The sequence below is a fragment of the Mastigoproctus giganteus genome, chromosome 6 (assembly GCF_048544385.1).
Source record: "Mastigoproctus giganteus isolate SK-2022 chromosome 6, ASM4854438v1, whole genome shotgun sequence".
Lineage (NCBI taxonomy): Eukaryota > Metazoa > Arthropoda > Arachnida > Uropygi > Thelyphonidae > Mastigoproctus > Mastigoproctus giganteus.
In genome coordinates this window covers 101,460,232-101,479,006 of record NC_143580.1, presented here as the reverse complement: position 1 = coordinate 101,479,006, position 18,775 = coordinate 101,460,232, and the positions used below count along the sequence as shown (strand labels likewise).

At 37.8% G+C, this 18,775-nt stretch overlaps 1 protein-coding gene across 1 annotated transcript in view; it reads right to left on the bottom strand.

The window, feature by feature from the left end:
• Positions 1–18,775, bottom strand: part of LOC150084478 (uncharacterized) — an 804,913-nt gene that overhangs the window by 185,445 nt on the left and 600,693 nt on the right. Inside the window, exon 12 of the mRNA XM_090376257.1 lies at positions 9,598–9,726. Within this exon, the coding sequence (XP_090232383.1) occupies positions 9,598–9,726 (129 nt within the window). The remainder of the gene's footprint in view (positions 1–9,597; positions 9,727–18,775) is intronic.

Genomic DNA, 18,775 nt, shown 5'->3' with positions numbered 1-18,775 from the left:
ACCCAGAGATTCTTAGCACCCTCTGCTTACACTCTGATCCTCTCGCTGCCGTAAGAGGGAGAGTGAAAGCTGCTGGGGACTGAGGGCCATTTGTATTGTTGTGCTCTCATTGCTGGAGGGTTTGGTCTTTTCCTCTTCACGCTGACCAGGCGTCTTGAAAGAGAACCACTCTACACGTTCGTTGCCACCTAAGTGACGTAACAGGACTTACCATCGAGAAGGTGTGCATGAGTGGATTTTAGGGAGGCAGGCCAACCGGACTTCTCCTAAATCTTCTGTAATAGAGAGATATTGGATCCATCAGTGTTTTAGGCTGAGTGTCTGATAACACACAGGATACCTGTTCCCCTCTAAGCCCCTTACCTAAAATAGTGGGTCCTAAAGCTTTAACAACTACTTCATAGGGTCAGCACCCGAAACCATAGGAGCCACAACAATAAGCAAGGGTCTCTGTTTCTGTTATGATGTACACATGTGAAATGTATAAATCATAGCCAACCTGACAGAGACCAAAAAGAAAAGATTAAAATTTAAAGTCAAAAGTTTTACAAAAATTACTTGAACTTACTGTGTGTTTGGAATGGAATCTGTGAAATAGTTGCCTGTGGTGTTTACAAAGTAACATTGGAGAACCAAGGATAAAGGCGATAGATCGCTGTCCAGAGTGTTTATATCAGTTGAAGCAACCACGTGTTAGCAGAAGGGAGTGGAGTCGTCAAAGTGAAATGTCCGGTATTACGGGGAAGTAGATAAATAAACAAATGGGGCACAGTGCCAGCATAGGGAGATTATTAATGACTGACAAAGTAGTGTAGAAAGAAAAAAAACTTTGTATCAGATGAAAAAAGAATGATAGCAGAGTAATAGCATCTCAATATTGCTTTCGGCCAGCCTAATTGTGCACGAGAAATAAAATTTAGTTATTAAGGAAAGCAAAAAGTAATTTTAAGAAGAGTAATATAGTTGCGCTCGGGTTGTCTTGGGTTGCTGAACCCGTACCCAGCATTTGTCCAGACATCTGTCCAAGGACAGATGTCTGGACAAATGCCTCATATGTTTAAGTTAGTATTGTTAATGTCATTGGTATTGTAAAAAAAGAAAAAAAAGAAAAAAAAAAAAAAAAAAAGAAAAAAAGAAAAAGAAAAAAAGAAAAGAAAAAGGGACATAACAGAACACAATACCCCCATGTATTGCCAATCCATGGGCACAAGCTTTCTACACCGTGAGACACGACAGAGGATAATTGTGTTCTGTTATGTCGCATTTTTTTTTTTTTTACAATATGAGGCACATTGTCCAGACACATATGAGGCATTTGTCCAGACATCTGTCCAGGGACCAACTACGGTACAGGTTCAGCAACCCCGGACAACCCGAGCGCAGCTATATTACTCTTCTTCAAATTACTTTTTGCTGTCCTTAAAATTACACTTTATTTCTCGTGTGCAATTAGGCTGGCCGAAAGCAATATCGAGATGCTATTACTCTGCTATCGTTTTTTTTTTCATTTGACAAAGTTTTGTGTCTGTCTATACTGCTTTGTCAGTCGTTAATAATCTCCCTATGCTGTGCCTCGTTTGTTTATTTATCTACTTCCCCGTAACATGGGACATTTCACCTTGACGACTCCACTCCCTTCCACTAACACGTTGTTGCTTCAACTGATATAAACACTCTGGACAGTGATCTGTTACTTTGTAAACACCACAGGCAACTATTTCGCAGATTCCATTCCAAACACGCAGTAAGTTGAAGTAATTTTTGTAATTCTTTTGACTTTAAAAAATTTTCTTTCTTTTTTTTTTTTTTTTTTTTTATTTTAATCTTTTATTTTTGGTTTCTGTCAGGTCAGCTATGATTTATACATTTCGCATGTATACATCATAACAGAAACAGAGACCCTTGCTTATTGTTGTGGCTCCTATGGTTTCGGCTGGCGACCATATGAAGTAGTTGTTAAAGCTTTAGGACCCACTATTTTAGGTAACATTGTTATCTTCATTATTATTTCTATTTTTATATTAATCAATTTATTTCAGGTTATCTCCACCTTACTGGCCTTCTCAATTTTTCCATGGTAATTACAATTGACAGGTCAACATCCCTCCCTTATACACTGAATATAAACATTTGTCTATATTTCATTATGGTTGCCAGGTCTCTCTACTGTAATTAGTAGTACCCGGATCCGTAGCACAGTTTAATATTTTTGATTTAACACTCTGTTTGCTTTCTTTGTCATTCTGTAAATTAATTATTATTTTTATCAATATGATATAAATATATATATATATATAAACTGATAAAATACAAGTCAGGACAAATTAATGCCATCAGAAATGATTGAACATTACATTAGTCTGAGGAAATATAAGATATTATTTATTTATTTCAAATGAAAAAAGCTAAAGATCATCATCATCAGCCATTTTCAATCCAGTACAGGATGAAGACCTCTCCAGCAACTTTCAAGTTCCTTCTCTTTTGTGCAATGGCCATCCATTTACTATCCACAAACTCATGAATTTCATCTGTCCATAGCTTAAGATAAAATAACCATAACCTACAAAGGACCCTGCCTTACCAAATTCAATAATTCAATATTTACAAAATACCAAATCAAAAGCACCATAATGTCATTAATGAATAAGGCTTACATCAAAAGGCACATCAACAGGGCCTAGCGCCTCTCAATATATGCCATCAATAACAACACACACTATCTGTTTCTGCTAGTTATATGCCAGCTTCACCATATTATTATATACTAAACATAGTATAAATTAGCTAATAGAGCAAAAATATGAAACATGCTACATTAAAATAAAAATAACAGCAGACTGGCAAAAGATATAACTGCTAGCCCTATAGCTAGCCAAAATTTAAACATTAGCATTAGTAGAGGCATTTGATGCAAGAAAGCAAGCTTATGCAGCATCAGCCAAAAAAAAAAAAAAAATAAATAAACCCACTTCCACTTCACCCCTCTGTTCGTTCAAAATACCTGTCCAGCTGAGCCTTAAACTTATTTAGGCTATCAACCTCCACCACAAGGGATGGCAGTCTGTTCCACCAACCAACCACCCGCTGGCTAAAGGCAAATTTCTGCACGTCTATCCTACATCTGTCTTTCCTCAATTTGAATTTATGCCCTCTCAGGTGATTTTTCTGAGCTAGAGGAAGAATCCCATCAGCATTGAGCATGCTTAAACCATTCAAGGCTTTATACACCTCTATCAGATCACCTCGCTGGTGCCTCGTCTCCAGACACTGTAATTTGCAAAACTTAAGCCTTTCTTCGTAAGAGCACCCCTTTGTTCCATTCACTAATCTTGTTGCCCTTCTCTGTACTCGTTCCAGCAGCTCTACATCCTTCTTGAAATGAGGCCTCCAGACCTGTATACAGTACTCTAGGTGTGGCCTGACCATTGCCTTATACAATGGAATAATCACCTCCTTATCCCTGCTGGAAAAATTCCTGTATATCATTGACAATACTCCATGAGCTACTCTTGCAGCCCGTCTGCACTGCTCAGAGAACTTCATATCTGCCTGCACAATCACCCCCAAGTCCCTTTCATTCTCTACCACTGTCAGTGTAGTACCACAGAGTTGATACGTTGCTCTGGGATTGCTGTTTCCCATGTGTAGTACTTTACATTTGTCAATGTTAAACTTCATTTGCCACCTCTCAGCCCATCTGCTCAACCTTTCCAGATCCTGTTGCAGCAGCATAGTGTCAGTAGTGTCCTTGACAACCCTGCCAACCTTTGTATCATCTGCAAACTTGGACATTAAGCTTGATATACCATCATCAATATCATTTATAAATACAGAAAACAATAATGGAACCAACACTGAGCCCTGAGGGACTCCACTAATAACATTAGTCCACGATGAGCAGTGTCCATTGATTACCACTCTCTGTCTTCTCCCCCTCAACCACCCCTTTATCCATAGCAGCAATTTGCCTCCAATGTCACACTGCTCCAATTTGTGTAGCAGTCTTCCATGTGCAACAGTATCAAAAGCCTTTCTAAGATCCAAGTATATAATATCAAAGTTATTCCCTGCATCCAGTTCTTTTGTGACTGCATCATAGTATCCAATCAAGTTGGTCAGGCAAGACTTCCCCTTAACAAAACCATGCTGTGTCTGAGCTATAACTGAAGTCTTGTCTAAATGATCCTGCAGTGCTTCTTTAACCAGTGCCTCCATTAATTTTCCTGGAACAGAAGTTAAGCTCACAGGTCTATAATTACTTGTGTCAGCCTTTGATCCTCCTTTGTGAATTGGGGTCACATTTGCACATTTCCAGTCTATGGGTACCTCCCCTGAGTCCAAGGAAGCTCTCATAATTATGGCTAAGGGTTTGCTTACTTCCTTTGCTGCCTCCTTTAATATAACTGGATAGATCCCATCTACCCCAGGTGCCTTTCTTGTGTTTATCTTCAACAGTTTCTCCTCCACTTTACTCCCAGTTATTTCAAGATTCTGTAGCTGACTGCTAGAGTTGAATACACCTCTGGCATTCCCCTTGCTGAATAACTCCTCATATGTGAATGTCGATGCAAAATATTCATTTAGTTTGTTAGCTACCTGAGCAGGATCATCAACAGTTGACCCATCAATATCAAGTGGACCAATCTGATTCATCCCCTTCCTTCTAGAGTTTACATAAGTAAAGAACTCTTTGCTGTTTTTCTTTGCATCCCTTGCCAAGGATTTCTCGTAATCTGCCTTCGCCTGCCTAACCTCCTTTGTAACTTGGTTGCATATCAACTTGTATCTATCATAGGCTTCTGTGTCATGTGTTAATTTGTAAGTATCCCATGCATTTTTCTTCTCTGCCATATGCCTCATTAGTTCATCTGACATCCATTTTGGCCTAAACCTTGAACAATATTTCTTAGTTGGTATGTAAAGCCTAGTAGCTTCCAAGATAAGTTCTTTGAATGCTTCCCATTTTGAATTTGCTGTTGGTAACATCATCAGTTGGTCCCACTGTATAGAATTTAAATACTGTCTCAGTCCATCGTAGTCGCCTTTACGGAAGCAGTAACCCTTCCCTTTACCCCTAATGGTAGTTACCTCTTTCAGTAACTCCCACTTCAGCACACTGTGATCACTGCCACCTAGTGGTTCATTTATCTGCAGATTCTTAATGCATGAAGAATCACTGTTGATAATCAAATCAAGAGTATTACTCCCTCTAGTTGCCTCCCGAACATGCTGATGTAGAAAACAATCATCCAATAAATCCACAAAAGCCCTGCTAGTGTGTGAGTAACCAGCCCCCAAATTCCAGTCAATATCTGGGAAATTAAAATCTCCCATTATAAGACTCTCTGATTTACTGGCCCACTCTATTTCCCTGTACAGTTCCTTATTATACTCATCAGAGTCATTAGGCCTATAGCACACTCCTACTCTCAATTTTGATCTCCCAATGCTTATGTCGCACCAAACTGACTCAACACTGCACTGTCCAGCGATGTCGACTGACTTCACTTCCTTGGTTTTTATGTGTTTCTTAACTAATAGCATAACCCCTCCCCCCTTCCTATCCTGTCTATCCTTTCTGTAGACGTTGTACTCCCCAAATTGCAGTTCTGCATCCCTTATATCTGTGTGACACCACGTCTCTGATATCCCAACAATATCTGCCTTTGATGTTTTGAGCAATACCTCAAATTCATCAAATTTATTTACTAAACTCCTAGCATTGGTGTACACGCAAGTATACCTGCACCTGTTTCTATTCTTAGCTACCCTAACACAACCCATGTGTTTACTTGTACCGCAATGGCTCCCAGCAGTCTCTGAAATACCATGCATCTTGTTTTTCAGGCTTCTGCTCATTCTAATAGAAGCAGTGCAAGAATCTCTTTCACCTCTGCCAGTGGCTACAGTCAATCTATTGGTCTTTGTCTCCCCCCAAGCTAGCAGTTTTCCGACCCACCTAACACTGCCTCGATAGCATCAGCAAATATTCTTGCACCCTTTCTATTTAAGTGTATCCCATCCCTGTAGAAGCAATCTCTCCTGTTAACAAGTACAGTCCAGGCTGAAAAAAATTCTACCCCTTGAGCCTTGCACAATCTTTCCAGGGCCGAATTGATCGACAAGGCTCTCATCATATACTCCCTCCTATCGTGAATATTTACGTAAATTGTGTAAATATTAGAATATTTACACAAGTGTTTTTGTTACTTTAACAAAATGCAGAGGTAAAAAGCAAAGCAACAGGTATAGAAATAGCACCTCAATCTCCCTTGAATTTCTCTAATAGATTTTGAGCTATAAGATATAAGAGTTAGATAGCATATAGATAAAAGGAAAGGCAAAGGCAGGCAGCAAACTACTTCAGAAAATTACCAAGGGTGTAAATCCTCGTCCCTTAGCAGAGTTCCTGGTAATTCGTTGTGTAAAGTAGCTTATACTAATATAACTAAGATTTAAAGCCTTAAATATAGAATTAAGTTTAAAATAAACAGCCATAATAATAATAGAAAATGCCTGTATCAAGTACAGCAAGACAATCTTAAAGAACAAAGCAAAATTTACCGATACATCAGAGCTTACAAAAAAAAAAAAAATTATATTTGTCCTCATACTAGTGTTAGGAAGTTGAGGAGATACTAATGAGATGTCTTATTTTTAGCATATGTATATATGTACATATTAGGCACTTCCCATTGACTGTTGATCTGTGTCTTACGCTATGAAAAAGTTGTACCCATAGTTGTTCTATGGGAAGGAATAAAATTTTTTTGTCTTTTTTTTTTCACAATTGATTTTGTTCAGAGGTCATTTATGTCCACAATGGATTAATTGGTGGATATGTTATCTGCAATCATATCTGACAATCATATTTGAACTTTCTTTTGCTTCATGCAGCAGCTTGGGTCTATCCATGTTTTTTGTAAGCTCTGATGTATTGGTAAATTTTGCCTTGTTCTTTAAGATTGTCTTACTGTACTTGATACAAGCATTTTCTATTATTATGGCTGTTATTATTATACATTTTAACCTTAATTATATATTTAAGGCTTTAAATCTTAGTTATATTAGTACAAGCTTCTTTACACAACGAATTACTAGGAACCCTGCTAAGGAATGGGGATTTACACCGCCAGTAATTTTCTGAAGTTGTTTGCTTTCTTTGCCTTTATCTATATGCTATCTCACTCTTATGCCTCAAAATCTATTAGAGCAATTCTAGAGAGATTGAGGCACTATTTCTATATTTGTTGCCTATTCCTTTAGCCTAGTTCTTTGGTCTATGCCCTTGGTTTGCTTTTTACCTGTGGATTTTGATAAAGTAACAAAAACACTTGTGTAAATATTCTAATAATGTTTAAGTTTTTGGCTATCTGTAGGGATTGCAGTTATATTTTTTGCCGGTCTGCCATTGTTATTTTTATTTTAATATAGCATGTTTCATATTTTTGCTCTATTAGCTAATTTATCTAATTTATATTATTTTAATTTAAATTTAAACTTAAAGCTATTATGTATACTATATTTAGTATATAATATGGTGAGGCTGGCAGAAAAAGATAGCGTATGTTGTTGTTATTGATGGCATATATTGAGAGGCATTAACCCCTGTTGACGTGCCTTTCGATGTAAGCCTTATTCAGTAATGACATTATGGTGCTTTTGATTTGGTATTTTGTAAATATTGAATTTTCGAATTTGGTAAGACTTCTCTATATATAGAGACTGTTAGGGTCCTTTGTAGATTATGGTTATTTAGCTCTATCTTAAGCTATATCGTTTGAAATAAATAAATAATATCTTATATATTATTTATTTATTATAATAAATAATACATATTATCATATATTATTAAATAATATATAAATATAAATAATATCATATATATATATATATATATATATATATATATATATATATATATATATATGCATATGTGCACCCACACCCACCCACCCACCCTTGTGCCTGTTCTGAATAATTTTTCTCAATTACTGCAAAAACAAAAAACACACAGGGAACTAAATCTAGTGAGTATGGTGGATGGGGGAAACCAGTGATGGAATATTTTGTAAGAGATTCTTAAATTGATGTAAGTACCAATTCTGTGAAGCTCACTTTTCTGATCATTTTCTCTGAATGACATTATACGATTGCCATAGAACTATTTTATGGTATTCCTGATGTTTGACCATGCAGGCCAAATTATAATGAAAAGGGCCAAAAATATGCTAAACATGATCTTCACACTTGATCGATATTGTCCTCATTTTCTGGATCTATTCATTATGAATTTGGCCTGCATGGTCAGACAATTTCATCAAGGGGATTAGGCCTTTGTTTCTGGGTCACTGCTGAACACTGAGGATTTGTCTGGTAATGACAGAAGTAACGATAAAAATAAATAATAATAACTAAAACAAAGTGTGAGTCAAAGATCATCCTGACATGTGTGAACTTATTGCTCTTGAGAATGTGAAACACAAACATGGCTAAAACACAGCATTCCAAAAGTCTTTTGACAGAATTAACATGTTCCATTAGAAATCCAATTCCATTTTCAACTTTGTTGGAAGTTAAAAGTCAGTTGTTCCTGATCCAATGACAAACAAAAATGTCTATCATCTTCGATAGACAAGCTTTAACCTTTACGATCAGTGAAAAAGTCTTTATAAATATCTGAAAGGTCTTCAAACAACACAATGTATCTCGTACACTTTGTAAAAGCTGGTTTAACTTTTCCATTGTGCTTTTACCTATTTTGAAACAAAATCTGATCCAAATTCACTGCTCACTAAAATCACTGAGTGCTACAAAAAAGAGCTATTCAACACATGCTGATTCAGAATGACTACTGAAAAATGGGTGACATGCATTACTGTCTGGGGTAAGAAAGTAATGCATGGCCAAATAGGGCAACTGAATAAGTTGTTTTGAGTCACAACTTGTTACATTGCTGAAATTTCAAGATACAGAGTCAGTCCCTGAACTTTTCAATCACACCTCATGTATACACTATTAATTACATGCTATGGTTTACAAAACATATACAAATTACCCCACCATATGTAAATTACTTGAAAATAACCTGCTTGTAGGGTCTTTCTGACATGTAAGTGACATTTTTTTCTTGATTGAAAAAGTTAAACCTAATTGTGCATCTGGTGTCACAATTAAGGGTTAATAAAATGCAATAAGTTTATTTTCTACACATTTTTTAATTAAACAGGAAATATTTTTCTCTCTAAATAGCTACTGTTATATCAGATGGAGTTTTAAAGGTTAGTTTATTTAACTTTATTGACAAAATGTACTGTACAAGTCGGTAATGTTTCACAAAGCTGGTTGGAACCTATCATCTTGGCTGTAACAACCACCTGCTTGCTGAATGACTAATGTCGCCTTCATTCACTCCTTAGTCATTCAAAAAAGTAACCAAAACATTACCTAACTGTATTGTACATTTAGCGAATAAGGCTAAATAAACCATTTTAAAAACTCACCTGTATAATAATGGCTCTTTATAGAGTAAAATTTCATGGAAAGTCACTATGTAATACCACTTTCTAATTATAGTAAACATGAAACAGTTACCTTGTATGTCTTTCCACAAGCTTCACAGGTACAAAGGGATTCAGAGTGCCTATACATATGCCTCTTGATATTATAAGCATGTTCTGCAGTGTGATTGCATATCTGGCAAATACATCTTGGGTGATAATCCTAAGATTACAAAATAAAAATCCTTAAAAATGTATTTTTAAATGACAACAATAAAATTTAAACCAAGAAGGGCAAAGAATTTTGAGCTCGTGGAAACATATAAGTTTTAAAAAAAAAATGACATTATTTTTAATGTAACAGTAATAATAGTCATATTAAATCATGTTCAAAACATTGTTTATTAGTCCTAGTCACATTCATCAGCTGATTTTTAAATTTATCTACTGATTTTGTAAGCTATGATTTAATATTTGTAGAGCTTTTGTATTGGTGATTTGGCACAAATATCGTTTTTTTTTTTTTTTTTTTTTTATGAGAACCCCAAACACGAGAGGTATTAGAACCTATAGTACTTAGTACCGTGCTGGGGTTGGAGGTTGAGAAGACGAAAGAAGATATTTGTTGATATTGGACTTGAACTTCTGTAGATTGTAATTTTCAGGAAATACGTATGAAGGAAGGTTGTTCCAGAAAACGGCAGTTGAATGAATAAATGAGGAAGATGAAAAGTTGGTTCTGTGGGTTTGTAATTGGACAGTAAATGGATGTTGGCTGGTGGCAGCATGTGTTCGGACTGTTTTGAAAGAGACAGCGGGAATTATAGAAGCCAATTTTGAAGAACAGTGCCCATGGAAGTATCTGTAGAAGAGGCATGCAGCAGAAACAGTGCGTCTATGAGAAAGCGAGTGGAGAGACTCTGTTAGAGATGAATCATTAATTAACTAACTGCCCTCTTCTGAATGGAATCAAGAAGCCTGAGAGAGGTTTTGGGGGCACCACCCCAGATGTGGGAACAATATTCCATAGCAGGGCGGATTTGCGATTTATACAGAGTGAACAGCTGTTTCGAAGAAAAGTAACGCCGAGAGCGAAAGAGAAAACCAAGTTTTTTAGATGCAGAGGAAGCAATATTTGTAATGTGCTTGTGCCAAGAGAGATTAGAAGTCAGGGTAATCACCAAAAGAGATATATTTTGCCTAGAAATCGGAGTGTCACTAAAGATAAGCATAGGAGCAGAAGAATCCTTTTTGTGAGATATAAGACAAGATTGAGTTTTAGAAGGGTTGAAATCAACTAAGTTGTCTTTGCCCCACTGGAGAATTACCTGAAGATCGGCATTTAAGGAATTGGCAGCAGATTTTCGAGAACTTCAAGCTGATTGAGCTGGACAAGGTTTCTCAAAATGGAAAGTTGAATGCAATGTGCTATCATTGGCAAAACTATGGATAGGATTTCCAGTCAATGGAAGAAGGTCATTGATATACAAGAGGAAAAGAGTGGGGGAAAGAACTGAACCTTGGGGGACACCGGCATTAGTGGAGAAGTTAGAAGACAGAGAGCCATCTACTGTCACCCTCAGTGAGCGATCAGAGAGAAAACTAGATAACCAATTACTAAAAACAGTTGGCAAACCATACGATGGAAGCTTGTTTAGAAGACCTTTATGCCAAACACGATCAAAAGCCTTTGAGATGTCAAGAGCAACTACTTGTGTTTCACCAAACCTTTCCATTGAATTAATCCATAAATGGGTAACATAAGCCAGAATATCACCAGTGGATCGACACTGATGGAATCCAAACTGGCGATCGTTGATCAGACAGAAGGTTTCTAGGTAGTTTAAGAGTTGGCGGTTAATTGATTTCTCCATTACTTTAGAAAGAGTAGAAGTAATAGCAATGGGATGATAATTGGATGGGAGGGATTTGTCACCCTTTTTAGGAACTGGCTGGATATGAGCAAATTTCCAAGCAGAAGGAAAAACACCTTTGGAATAAGAAAGTGAAAAAAGGCGGCAAAGAATAGGAGTAAGTTCAGGAGCACAGGTTTTGAGAACAAGTGGAGAAATACCATCAGGACTTAGCTTTCTTAGCATCAAGATTCATCAAAATCCTTCTGATATCCTTTTGACGGAAGACCACAGGAGGCATTGAATGGAGCGTGCTAGGAATGGTGGGAGGTGTTTTACGAAGATCATTAATACATGAGCTGGAAGAAAAATGGGATGCTAGCAGGTCAGCTTTATCCTTGGCTGAAGTGACAACAGAACCATCTGGTTTGGACAAAGGTGGGAACAGAGATGTACAAAAGTTGCGACCAACAGCTTTGGCAAGAGACCAGAATGCTCGGCTACCATTAGGGCAAGAAACAAGTTTTCTACTCTTAGCCTGTTCAAACTCTAGTTTGGACTGATTAATAACTGCTTTACAATTGTTGCGAGCTTTGGTGTAGGCAGAAAATGAAACTGAAGAATTAGAAACAAGCCAATTATGATATGCAACATTCTTCTCTTGGACAGCCTTAGCACATCTATTGGAAAACCAAGGTTTAGACAAAAGACGAGATTTTAAAGTGGAGTGTGGGATAAAGGATTCCATTCCTGCAAGAATAATTTCACTGACACGATCTGAGCAAACGTTGACATCAGAAGTTTTGAAACAGTAATCAGACCAAGGAAAAGAAGAAAAGAAGTCTCGCAGGTCATCCCATTTTGCATTCTTGTAATGTCAAACAATACGAGGTTGGGAATAGCCATGAGATAAAGGTTCTATTGGAGAAGAGACAATCACCAAGTTGTGATCTGAAGTGCCTAAAGGACCTCTCACTTCAACCTTGTACTTAGAAGGGTTGTTTGTGAGAAAAAGATCAAGCGTATTGGCTGTATGATTAGGATTGTCCGGTATTCTTGTAGGTAAATGAACAATCTGTGCTAGGTCATTAGTAATTGCAAAAGCCTCAGCATCTCGACCTGCTGGGTCGGTGTGACTAGAAAACGGAAGCCAGCTGAAGTTGTGAACGTTAAAATCACCAAGGAAAATTACCTCACTGTTAGGAAAGTTGGACTGGAGAAAGTCAAGTTGCAAAGAGAGGAAGTCAAAGAGCTCCAAGTGATTAGTGGAGTTGGGAGAACGGTAGAGACAACAGATGAATTTTACACAATGAGGTAGAGAGATTTTAAGCCAGAGAAGATCAAAGAGAGGAGATTCCAAATTGCCAAGTCTCTGACAGGGAATATCAGAATGGACATATGCACAAGTACCACCTTTGAGGCGAAAGGAATCATACAGCAAATAATTTGGACATCTGAGATGAGCAGTAGTTGAATCAACTGATAACTGAGATTCAGTCAGAAAAAGTACATGGGGTTTGTTAGACTGCAAGTGGAAATGGACATGGTTGAGATTGGAATTGAGACCACGTATATTTGTGAAATGAATTAGGAAGTCCTTGGGAGGATTAGATCTTTTCGCAGATAAGCTTGCTCTATTATTTTAACAATTCATGGTGTATTCAATAGTAAGAAAAAGTGGGTGGGACATGCTGTATGAAGTAATGAAATTTTTGGATATGGCGTACATGTGGTAAGAATATACCCAGATCCTTGACATAACGTGGCCTCGACAATGTTCCCCGCATACACACTACTTGGACTCCCTCCAGTCACTATCTGGCAAAGTAGAGGTAGCAAGATTATACACTAGCTGATCCGGAAGCCTCCTATAGAGTTACCAATAGGTTTGGTCCGGTGTACTATCTAGCGGCCGGCCTGCGAACACCGTTTTAGAGCTGTACCCTCGAAATGTAAGGAATATTGGATCTCGCCACGACATTCATCATAACCTCAAAAATCATCAATCACACTGCATGATGGAAGAGATAGGGAAGGGTTGGCCGGAACTTAGCTCTAGAGACTAAACATGGGTTCCACCACTTCAAGCCTCCAATAAGCAAAGTGGTGGTATTTCACCGGTTGATGAGAGTCATCTACCACCTAGTACTGCCTGGTAACATAGAGGGGCGGCGTTCCTCCATGTGGTGTGGGCGCCACACCTCGACCCATGCTTACGTTGGTTCACACCTGGGTGGTCACCCACCATGTACTTGTGCATGAAGGTTATACCCAGGATTACTAACAGTCCCACCATCGTGAAGGTGCAAGCAGAGGATTTGGCTGTCATAGACCGTCCGGACTTCGCCGAAATTGGGTCCACTTGACTTGAGTGTCACCCGAATATCAGTTCCATCAGCGTTTTAGACTCCCAGGTAGCAAGAACAGCTTGTCTGGCATCTGAGAGAATGTCTGTGACAACCTCAAGGACCATGACAACCTCAAGGACCAAATAACTAGCAGTGTAGTGGATGATAGTGGAATTGTAGGGTTTCGATTGTGGCAAATAACAGCTTGTAGATTTTAATCACATCATAATATTATTATATATAATCACTAATAATTTAATTGCTACTAAGGCAATAACTAATTTAAACTATAAAATTGTAATGGTATAGAGTACTATATACAATGTAAACTTGATAGCATTTATAGAGTGGTTTTCAATCAGTGTGTCACGGCTACCTACTGTGCCACAATAACATTCCAGATGTGCCATGTAATTTCGGTTTAAATTATTTAAACTTTTTATTTAAAATTTGAGTATATATATTTCATTATAAAACGGTACATTCTTACAATTATATTATTATAATAACTATCATATAGCATTTTTTAAAAAAATTATATACAGTTAGTACATGACTTACATAATGGCACATTTACGGAATTTTTTTGGTAAAATTGTAAAGATGGTTTCTGTATAATTTTTAAGACTGAATTTGAATGAAACAATAAATATACACTGCTTTTTAAAGACAGTGCATCACCGCCTTAAAATTGCAATTGTTGTCTGAATAACGTAAGTATATGGCAATATTTCTTACAGATTGCATCAGATAAGATTAAAATGTGCAGGTGGTGACATGATATTGCATCAGTTGTTACTTTCATCTATATAAGCACGTTCTGCAAGAGTTGCAGTCGTTCCTTGCTTGTGTCAAGATGGTGAGTTACGTGCAGTTGATGCTAAGAAGAAAGAGTGCTATTGTTGCTTTACGTGAGGAAGGATGTTCTTCCTGTTACATTAGCATTAGCATTAGTAGAGGCATTTGATGCAAGAAAGCAAGCTTATCCAGCATCAGCCAAAAAAAAATAAAATAATAAAATAAAAATTAAAAAAAAAATAAAATAAATAAATAAAAAATAACCACTTCCACTTCACCCCTCTGTTCATTCGAAATACCTGTCCAGCTGAGCCTTAAACTTATTTAGGCTATCAACTTCCACGACAAGGGATGGAAGTCTGTTCCACCAACCAACCACCCGCTGGCTAAAGGCAAATTTCCTCACATCTATTCTACATCTGTCTTTCCTCAATTTGAATTTATGCCCTCTCAGGTGATTATTCTGGGCATGAGGAAGAATCCCATCAGCATTGAGCATGCTCAAACCATTCAAGGCTTTATACACCTCTATCAGATCACCTCGCCAGTGCTAGTCTCCAGACACTGTAATTTGCAAAACTTAAGCCTTTCTTCATAAGAGCACCCCTTTGTTCCATTCACTAATCTTGTTGCCCTTCTCTGTACTCGTTACAGCAGCCCTACATCCTTCTTGAAATGAGGCCTCCAGACCTTTATACAGTACTCTAGGTGTGGCCCGACCATTGCCTTATACAAGGGAATAATCACCTCCTTATCCCTACTAGAAATATTCCTATATATCATTGACAATACACCATGAGCTACTCTTGCAGCCCGTCTGCACTGCTCAGAGAACTTCATATCTACCTGCACAACCACCCCCAGGTCCCTTTCATTCTCTACCACTGTCAGTGTAGTACCACAGAGTTGATACGTTGCTCTGGGGTTGCTGTTTCCCATATGTAGTACTTTACATTTGTCAATGTTAAACTTCATTTGCCACCTCTCAGCACATCTGCTCAACTTTTCCAGAACCTGTTGCAGCAGCATAGTGTCAGTAGTGTCCTTGACAACCCTGCCAACCTTCGTATCGTCTGCAAACTTGGACATTAAGCTTGATATACCATCATCAATATCATTTATAAATACAGAAAATAATAATGGACCCAATACTGAACCCTGAGGGACTCCACTAATAATATAAGTCCACGATGAGCAGTGTCCATTGATTACCACTCTCTGTCTTCTCTCTCTCAACCATGCCTTTATCCATAGCAGCAATTTGCCTCCAATGTCACACTGCTCCAATTTGTGCAGCAGTCTTCCATGTGCAACAGTATCAAAAGCCTTTCTAAGATCCAAGTATATAATATCAAAGTTATTCCCTGCATCCAGTTCTTTTGTGACTGCATCATAGTATCCAATCAAATTGGTGAGGCAAGACTTCCCCTTAACAAAACCATGCTGTGTCCGAAGTCTTGTCTAGATGATCCTGCAGTGCTTCTTTAACCAGTGCCTCCATTAATTTTCCGGGAATAGAAGTTAAACTCACAGGTCTATAGTTACTTGTGTCAGCCTTTGATCCTCCTTTGTGAATTGGGGTCACATTTGCACATCTCCAGTCCATGGGTACTTCCCCTGAGTCCAAGGAAGCTCTCATAATTATGGCTAAGGGTTTGCTTACTTCCTTTGCTGCCGCCTTTAATATAACTGGATTGATCCCATCCACCCTAGGTGCTTTTCTTGTGTTTATCTCCAACAATTTCTACTCCACTTTACTCTCAGTTATTACAAGATTCTCTAGCTTACTGCCAGAGTTGAACACACCTCTGGCATTCCCCTCGCTGAATAACTCCTCATGTGTGAATGTCGATGCAAAATATTCATTTAGTTTGTTAGCAACCTGAGCAGGATCATGAACAGTTGACCCATCGATATCAAGTGGACCAATCTGATTCATCCCCTTCCTTCTAGAGTTTACATAAGTAAAGAACTCTTTGCTGTTTTTCTTTGCATCCCTTGCCAAAGATTTCTCGTAATCTGCTTTCGCCTGCCTAACCTCCTTTGTAACTTGGTTACAGATCAACTTGTATCTATCATAGGCTTCTGTGTCACGTGTTAATTTGTATGTATCCCATGCATTTTTCTTCTCTGCTATATGTCTCATTAGTTCATCTGACATCCATTTAGGCCTAAACCTTGAACAATATTTCTTAGTTGGTATGTAAAGCCTAGTAGCTTCCAAGATAAGTTTTTTGAATGCTTCCCATTTTGAATTTGCTGTTGGTAACATCATCAGTTGGTCCCACTGTATAGAATTTAAATGTGTTATCTATCATAGGCTTCTGTGTCACGTATTAATTTGTATGTATCCCATGCATTTTTCTTCTCTGCTATATGTCTCATTAGTTCATCTGACATCCATTTAGGCCTAAACCTTGAACAATATTTCTTAGTTGGTATGTAAAGCCTAGTAGCTTCCAAGATAAGTTCTTTGAATGCTTCCCATTTTGAAATTGCTGTTGGTAACATCATCAGTTGGTCCCACTGTATAGAATTTAAATGCTGTGTCAGTCCATCGTAGTCGCCTTTACGAAAGCAATAACCCTTCCCTTACCCCTAATGGCAGTTACCTCTTTGAGTAAATCCCACTTCAGCACACTGTGATCACTGCCACCTAGTGGTTCATTTATCTGCAGATTCTTAATGCATGAAGAATCACTATTGATAATCAAATCAAGAGTATTACTCCCTCTAGTTGCCTCCCAAACATGCTGATGTAGAAAACAATCATCCAATAAATCCACAAAAGCCTTGCTAGTGTGTGAGGCTTTTGTGGATACTGCTTATAGTGTCTTATAATCAGTCGACAGTGGGTAGATTTCTTTCCAAACTCAAGAATACTGGTTCTGCTGATAGGAAAAAAGGAACTAGACACAAATGAGTCTCTATGCCAAAACAGGATCTAACTGATGCCTCTTCACACTGAGCAAAATGACACCTCTTCAAAAATGGAAATTCAACCTGCATGGCTCTGATGGGAGACAAACAATTCACCACAGACGTGGTGAAGAATACCATCCGGACTGTATGGTGTCTACACTGAAATTCCCTACCAGCCAAATGATATGGGGGCACATTTCGTATCCCGGAGTAGGTCACCTGCAGTTAATAACAGGTTCCGTCTATGTCAATGGATACCTGGCTATACTGGAAGGCAAATTGCTGTCAACCATTGGAAACATTTCAACCTGCAAAGTAACTGCCTCTTTCAGGATGACTCTACTCCTTGTCATCGGGCAAAAAGTGTAAGTAGGCACTTCTGTAGTTACTTTAGCTTCATTTCTGCATTAGAGGTTTGACAAATGTGTTTACATTTGTTACAGGTGAAAAAATGGTTGGAAGAATAGTCCATCACAACTTTTGCTGGCCAGGACCTGAATCCTATAGAGTACTTGGCATTGTGTGGAATCTGCAGTTCCAGAAAGAAAACAAAGACCCTTCATGAACTTCAGGAAGACAAAATTTGTGTTTGTAACCATGAACTATCAGTTGATTATCTTCAGAAATCGATCTTGTCAATGCCTGAATGGTGTGCTGCTGCCATGAGGGCCAGAGGCGATTCAACTAAATATTAGTTTGCAGCTGGTGAACTTTTTATTTTGTTTTCCATTTAAAATGATAAACTGAAGCCAATTAAGGGCTTCTGATAACATTTCAGCCATAATTGTCGTGCTTACCGAAACTGTTGTTTAAAGGTTGCAAATGCTCAATTTGGAATATTTTGAGAGCACCTGTCAAATAATACTTAGCTTCGCCTTAACTATTAATAAATACCTTTTGTTTATATTTTGATTTGTGATGCTAGTCATTAATGTAATATACCATCGGAAAAAAGGATTAGAAATGTGAAATTCCTAGGTGATACACTTTCTTTGAACACCAGTGTAAGTTTTTATTTTTATTCCCATGGAAACTATGTTGGATAATAACCTGCAGTGTAACTAGACTCTAGGTAAATAACTAGAGTTAACATTTCATTTTCTGATTTAAAAATTCTGAAGAAATATTCAACAACATCTGTTTGAGACAGGTGAACTAAGTCGAAGCACTTCAGTGAAAACTCACAACATTTAGGCCACATGGACAGTGTTCCATCGGCTATTTCTTAGGAGAATTACTCTGTAGCCCTTCATCTATACATCCTTTCCTTCCTTCCTTTCTGGATTGTGCAGTCAGTTCGGTTTTGTTTGAGAGCGAAGCGGTAGCTTTTATTTGTGTTTTGTACGTAATA